Genomic DNA, 8067 nt, shown 5'->3' with positions numbered 1-8067 from the left:
ATATAGAAATGATAATATGAATGATTTAGCGATATTCATTTATTCTCTGAATTAGTTTTTAGCTGTTTTCAATAGGAAATGGTTACAAATATTGGAAAAATTCAAAAAGCCCTAAATTAAAAAAGTGCAAATTTGTGCAGCTAAATTCATCACGATCCTTTAGTGTATAGCGTTAGCGTTAGCGTAGTTACGGTATACTTCGTAGATTGGATACTAGCAACATTCATGTTTTTTTTTTTATAATCTCATCCTGACTACTTTCAAGAACAAGGCATGGGAGTATACCTTGTTCAAATCATAAACAAGAATACTAAAAGCATGAATATCGCTATTCGCGGCCACGCCCATCTTTACCGTAACTTGGGATAGGGGAAGGAAATGTTGATGTAGCACTTACTTAATGAGAGGCTACCGACTCAGCGACACCCTCATAAGTGCTACGGAGTTGGAGGTTGGGGAAGGTATATTGTCAGGATTCGCCTAGAAAGCTGGCGATAGACCATAAATATTTGTTGTTTAAGCGTTTTCAAGTTAATCTTTTGAATGCCGGCAATCAAAAGAGAAAACAATAGCTTATTTATAGTATAAATAGTATTTCGCGAAATGCTTGTCGGTTGTGCAGTAATATTTTTGCTCAATAACCAGTAAAAAGCAAAACCGATCCCTCCAGGGTCATCGGATTGTATAAATAACGATACGCGTAAAAAAAAATCACGCCTATTGAAAAACTGTACTGGGTGGTACTGTATTTTTAGATAATCGAAAAACGAAAGGAAGCGCGTTCGAACTAAACACCCTAGGATAACACAGTCGGTTTTTCTGCTCAAAATTATACGAAAAGCAGAATCGATCCCTCCAGGGTCATCGAACGGTTAAAAAGCATCCACAACCGATTGTTAGTTGCGTAACACCCGCCCGGACAGAATGCGCAATCTGAACATAATTATCAAACTCCGAAAATAACATTTTCCGTTCAAGAAACGATCAGAAGTTCCACGACGCGGACAAAAACGATCCGGAAGGCTCACAAAAGAAAAAGTATCATACTGGAACAAACTCACCGGATTGATTCTCTAAATTTATGTGCTGCCTGTCACTTCCGGATGGTTCGGTGAACTTAGGGCAGCCAAAAAACCAACAGTACTGAGGACACAAATCAAACAAATCACTTTTTCATTTTTCACTTTTCACTATTCCATTTCTGAATGTAAAAACTGTCCTGCTTGGGCTTCACGAAGCACTACCCAGCAAGACGCTCTAAAACAGGAAAAAAAAAAAGGCGAGATGGGCCAACCCTGGCCTTAGCCTGTCACATCAGTGACACACGCAAAGGAAAAAAAAAAAAAACAGGAAAAAAAAATCTCCGGCGACGAAAACATGAGCGAAACCGTGAGCCAAATCTATCGGACGACGCAAAACCGAACTGTCCTGCTTGGGCTTCACGAAGCACTACCCAGCAAGACGCTCCAAAGCAGGAAAAAAAATCTCCGGCGACGAAAACATGCGCGAAACCGTGAGCCAGATCTATCGGACGACGCAAAACCGAACTGTCCTGCTTGAGCTTCACGAAGCACTACCCAGCAAGACGCTCCAAAACAGGAAAAAAAAACGAAAACATGCGCGAAACCGTGAGCCAGATCTATCGGACGACGCAAAACCGAACTGTCCTGCTTGGGCTTCACGAAGCACTACCCAGCAAGACGCTCCAAAACAGGAAAAAAAAAATCTTCGGCGACGAAAACATGCGCGAAACCGTGAGCCAGATCTATCGGACGACGCAAAACCGAACTGTCCTGCTTGGGCTTCACGAAGCACTACCCAGCAAGACGCTCCAAAGCAGGAAAAAAAAATCTCCGGCGACGAAAACATGCGCGAAACCGTGAGCCAGATCTATCGGACGACGCAAAGCCGAACTGTCCTGCTTGGGCTTCACGAAGCACTCTCATCACGATCCTTTAGTGTATACATCTCTAAGTGCCCTTGGAAATAAATTTCCAAGCTTTGCCGAAAACTTTGCCTGTGAGGACCCGGATGCCAAAAATCATAAAATTAGTTGCCCAATTCTAAAGCTCTTTTATTAATAAAACCTCAATCTATTGAATTTAGATATTTGAACCAATATCTAAAAATGTTTAATACCTTAATGAAATTTATCACCTTTAAAACACTTCCAAACTATCTTTGACCACAAATATATAATATAGTTATGTTTTGGGAAAATTTCAGTTACCAATTCATAACTCATAGTGGGTTTTAACACTTATGCTTAAAAACTGGATGCTTTACAAACATATTTTGTCTTTGACAATGTGTGTTCAATTGGTTGAATTGATCACCGTGAACTTCTATTTAATATTATATATTGGCTTTTCTCGGTGATTCACCGAGAAAAGCCAATATATAATATTAAATGTGTGTTCAAGTTTTGTCTATCTTGATTTTATAAGACAATGTTGAAAGTTATTATTATAGTCTCTTCTCCAAATGAATCGTAGTTTTCAGTTTCTCCCACTTTTCGCCCCCCAAATTTCATTTTACAAATTTTACAAATTACCTGAAAATCGCCCACAGGGAGGCGAATTCGCCCACTTTGGGAATCACTGATTTAGACTTTGCTATCGATAATAACAAATAATCCTTACGTCGCATCGAAATGTGGTCTTCAGCAAAGTTGTAGCTGGGAAATTTTCACATAAGTTCAGTGTGTTCACTTTTTCATAGATTAGCAGTTAGAGTACTGAACACAAAAGGTTTGCCTTTCCCATAGTAATTTCCATATAAACTTCAAATAGCGTGTGCACAACCAATTTTTTCCGAATCGTTTCAAATTTTGGGAGAATCATTTTTATCATTATTGACATCGTTTAAGCATAGGGGAGCAAAAACTTTAAAATTTGCATTAGTCTTATGACCATCCGATAGTTATTAGGGAATGGTCACGGAAATAGACTCTCTTCAATGACAATTTTCACCAGGAATGGAAAAATAAGCAATATTCAAATGTAGAGTTTGCATTCCCGGGATTCCCGTTTCCCGGGAAATGATTTTCTGTTTCCCGGGATTTCCGTATTTCCCGGGTAGCTCTATATAAAACAAGAATTTATTAACTATTTTCAAACAAAAACTATCGCAAAACTTACTTTTCATATAATTCTGACCAATAAACTCACTACATCACTAGTTATATTCCAATGCTAATTTTTTGTTTTTTTTCGTAATAAAATAGTTGTTTATAAAATAGATATCGTTTGACGAAAGAGTATATGCTTCATAAAATAAAGGAATTTTCGAAGGATCTTTTCTATGAATTGAGTAGGCTTCTAAAGGTTTCATGGATATTACAGTCACAATTTTCAATATAAAGACCCTAGTTGGGTTTTATTCTAAACTTCATACGATTTATCAAGAATAAATTCCACTTGGACTGGCACAAAATAATATAGGGTCGATGTACCATGTACATGTTGAATTTTGAAGCTGCATAGCTAAGAACAAATACAGGTCGGACTCGATTATCCGGAGTATCGATTTATTTTTTAAATCCGGATAATCGAATCACTAAAAAAAAAATAAAATTTTTGAACAAAAGAACTTAAATATTATCTTTTTACGTTGTTTTATTTATATGATGCGGTGGCCAGAAATTTTCTCTACGAAAGGTAGGGGTCTTTTCAAGAGAAAAAAAATTACCGGCATACACAAAAAAACACTTTTTCACCCCCCCCCCCTTTCATAAATACATTCTAAACTGCAAAACCAGTCATATTGTAATTTGCAATACCAAATTATCTTAGATTGATGCATAAGAATTGAAAAACAAGAACATCAAAAAACAAAAAATCAAAGCATTTTATCTTGATTTTGTAAAAAAAAACATAAAGAACACGAAAACTCAAATTTGTGTATATCTTGTTGCTTGTGCTACTATATAAACACAAATGCAAATCAAAACCGTATTTTCACAAAAACTTTTACATTTTTCCTTTAAAGTGTGGATCAAAAGCTTTCGGTTGATATAAACAAATTTTTAGTGTATATAATTATTTTGTTTTATGACAAATATGTTCTCTTAGTAGTGCTACTATAGGAACAATAAGTTTGCTATAGATGCAAGGGAGCTTAAACTATAAGCAAAACTATATTTCGATAATTTTTTTTAACAAGATCGATTTTATGTATCAATGGTACTTAGATAAATAGTTCCTGAGCTTCATGTCAAAAAATATTTTGCAACGATTTATAGCAAAACGGCCATAAAAAGCCACTAGTGCGACTATAGGGGACTGTCTATTAATGGAACACTGACCCTACACGAAATATGATTAATTTGATAAAGAAAATTCCACCAAATTGACTTTATTTTCACAACTTTTAGAATTTCCCGGGATCCCGGGATCTCCCGGGAAATGGTAATTTTATTTCCCGTTTCCCGGGAAATCAAATCCCGGTAAATTTGAAAACTCTATTCAAATGTCAAAATCGTGCGATATTCATGACATTTAATAGCTCTGATTCGAACTCATTACCTTCCGTATGGTTTTGCTGAATAGCTGCACGTATAGCGCTATGACTATTTGACACTGACAGTAGTTGGGGGCTTCCTTGACCTGGTGTTAATATTCGCAGATATAAACTCATCGTGCCTGGGTTCGATTCTACAACAGTCCAGGATCGTTAATAATGATAATATTGGCAAAGAAAGCTTTAGTTGTGCCATAGTTTTCTTCGGGAACTCTTTCACAGATTCCTCGAGTAAAAGTGACTCCTCGATTTGCGTTCTGACGATGATTAGAAAAACTTCCATAGAAATTTCACCAAAAATTCTTACATGGATTCTCCCAACTGATTCTTCCAGTAATTTCTACCAATAACTCCAGTTTTTTTCTATTAGATATCTACTTAATTTAATGAAGGTTTATCCTAGGAATAAATATATTGTTTTTATGAATTACTCTAAGATATCCTACTAGAATCCCTCGAAGCGTTCCTTCGAAAAATGTTCAATATTTGTTCTTACAGATTTCGACAATAATCCCTACACGAGTTGTCACATGAATTACATCATGATTCTTCCAGTGATTATTTCACGAAATTTACCAGGATCTCTTCCATAAACTCCTAAATAAATTTGACCAGGGTTCCCTCATGAAGTTTCTCTAGGAGTATCCTACATAGATTTCTCGAGATTTCTACAGCATTTAATCTAGGAATTACTCCTGTAGTCTTTAATTTCACGAGTTATTTTTCTAATAATTTTTCCTAGGATTCTTCATAAGTTCGCTATACCTTTCCTTATCCTACTATTACGGTCATTACCCCTCCCTGATTATCGGTTTGGACTGTCATGCGTTCTTGTCTCCCTACCAAACGCTGCATGATATGATTTGCTAGTGATATCATTATGTTCCATCATTTGTGTCCAGAGATTATTTTAACAATCAACTTTCTTACTTTGCGAATATACGCAATTCGTTGTTGTGTTGTGGTTGCCAAAAAACGGCTCCAAAACATTTTTGCAAAAAAACTGATACACATCAATGCATTATTACTTACTATTGGTTTAGCTATGTGACCTTACATAAAAAGCAAATAAACGTTAATTTACAAAATAATATTGATGCGATGGAAATTAGATCGACAATTAACAATTTTCACGTGAAAACAATAACACAGCGTAACAAAAATGACATTTTTGCGTGTCTCAAGGTTGACTAAAATGCATGCAAGTTGACTAAAATAGTCAATATTTGCATTTTCAAGAGCCAATATTCCAAAAACTAGACGTGCTATAATATTTTTGAAAACAGCACTGGATTCAGCAGCCCTTAATTAAGTAAATAGTGGGTAGTTTGGTGCTGGAGACAAAAACGTGTTCCGCAGTGTAACAGTCACATCGTTTCAAAATATTAATCGATTTCTATATATTTGGGATGTGAGTCTCTTATTGAAGAGCATTTGAAACTACAATCACTTTTATAATATTTGTTTCAATTGAAATCTAAAAAAGTTATTTTTTCTCATTCGAATTTTTTTTCCTACCTTACCCTACGAGTTGATTGGCTTGACTTCACTCAATTTTTCAATTCTTAGAAAACTAGTACATCTTAATTTACTGCCGTATAGTTGTCCATAATTTATTGCCGTGTATGTTGTCTTTCATAAACATAAACAAAAAAATGATTGGTTTGTCTCAGACATAATTACTCAAAAGATATTTTATCATTTTTTCACGTATTACTGTATAGTATAATAATAGGATTGTTCATTTCACCTAAGTTTTATTTCATTATGTACACCTAAATAACTTTCTCACGGCTAAATTATTACCAATTACCATAACGCAATCCATAGACAATAGCAGTACCGCTCAGCTCTAGTACCGGTTCGTGGGTGCTAACGGTTATCTTAAATCCTTTCGTAATATCTCCATTAGCAGGATGTGAGAATGTACAACCATTCTGAAAAGACACCAATTAAAAAAAAAGTGTTAGCTGTTCGCCATCATCCGTTGTGTGTATTTTATTACCGTCAGTGAAGTAGTCACATTCACATACGTTATATTGACGTTTTCCACTGGGCTAACCTGGTAATCAAACACCAATGACATGTTTTTCGGTACAGATTCTGGGCCACTGCGGGCATGCAAGATGTGTAACTGTACTCCAGCTGGTAAGCAGTAATTTTAAGTTAGCGTCACAATGATTTTATAATTTTAGTACTAATTTGTCACAAATTTCCGTTTACTTACTCGGTGGTGTCTTTCCAAATCCTAAATTGCATGCTCCGAAAATTTGCACTATGCCAATGGCAAATACAAACAGCACGTGAGGAACAGGTTTCATCGTAGCGAATAATGAGTTGCAACTGTTTTGCGGAACACAACTCTCTCTGGTTTTTATTATCGTGATGTTCATGTACAATTTCCGATTCCGGTAAACGTGAAAGATAAGATAGGGGAGACGGTTGAATGAATCATATTCGAGAATTGGCAATCCAATTGAAGACATTTTGATTTGCTGATTTGGGAATCATATTTGTTGTTCCCTGGTTGCCAATTTCGCATATTACTCATAAGCCGATCTAAAAACGATAAAGGCACTGCTTCCCGATTTTGGCAACATTTGCTTTTGTCTACCCCTGATTTTAGCATCACACGTTAAAAATATTTAAATAACCTATTGTTGAGAACTGAAACCTAACATTTTGAGTTGAAACAAAGTGAAAATAAGTCAAAATAAAAATGCTGGTGACCATTGCGAGTTAAGAAACGTAATGTGAAACGTACATATGAGTAGAACTCATATATTTCAAAGTTATTATTTAACTTATAGTAAATGTCTTGTGAAGCGGGCAAGCTGTATAAATTATTGCTATATAGTTTAATTGGCACCATAAATTGGTGGAATACGACGGTAATCGACAGTAAAAGCAAGTGCAATGAGCGCATTTAACATTTGATGATCAGCTATACTGTGTGTTCGCATATGTTTTGTTGTTTTTTTTTTAATTAATCAATCGGAATATATGTGGAGTCTTATTAGCCTGAAAATGTTTTCAAATTATCTCATGATTATTGATTAAGTAATCCATAAAAATATTGAATAATTGATGGGTGATTTTTTAAGGTATTTCTGTCGGCATTTCAAAAACTGTTGTTGAGGAAAACGTTGAGAAGCATTTTTAGAAAAATTTGAGAAACTTTGTTTATAGCAAAAGGATTAGAATAGGAAATGAGGAATTCTAGGAGCAAATTAAAGAAGAGCACAAGTTCAAACTTTTTTGGAAAATGTTAAAAACTGTGTAGTTTGCTCTTTCTCGTCAAATGTATTCAATAAATACATTTGGAAATTATCTCTAGCAATCTAGAATAGAGTGATGCTTCTTCAGCAGTCATGAGCTTTTCTGACCTACATCTTGCGACCTGGCAGGTGGTTATCGGAGAAATTTTGGTCTTACTAAGACATTTGTAGACACTTCTACTCAAAAACACCAAAAAGAGCTACTGTTATCAAATTACCTTAAATTTCACACATTTTCCACACGAAGAAGAAAGCGAAATTTTCTTAA

General features: G+C 35.3%; 1 protein-coding gene across 1 annotated transcript; it reads right to left on the bottom strand.

The window, feature by feature from the left end:
* Nucleotides 1–6222: 6222 nt before the first annotated feature.
* LOC110680722 lies at nt 6223–6906 on the bottom strand. Its single transcript, XM_021856512.1, has 3 exons — nt 6749–6906; nt 6527–6666; nt 6223–6458 (listed from the first exon to the last, which is right to left on the bottom strand). Exons 1-3 carry the CDS (start codon nt 6840–6842, stop codon nt 6324–6326), a joined length of 369 nt encoding a protein of 122 aa, XP_021712204.1. The 5' UTR covers nt 6843–6906; the 3' UTR covers nt 6223–6323.
* Nucleotides 6907–8067: the final 1161 nt, after the last annotated feature.

The sequence above is a fragment of the Aedes aegypti genome, unplaced genomic scaffold, assembly GCF_002204515.2.
Source record: "Aedes aegypti strain LVP_AGWG unplaced genomic scaffold, AaegL5.0 Primary Assembly AGWG_AaegL5_hic_scaff_1758_PBJ_arrow, whole genome shotgun sequence".
NCBI classification, from domain to species: domain Eukaryota; kingdom Metazoa; phylum Arthropoda; class Insecta; order Diptera; family Culicidae; genus Aedes; species Aedes aegypti.
The sequence above is the reverse complement of the archived record's forward strand: the minus strand, read 5'-3'. Positions and strand labels throughout refer to the sequence as shown.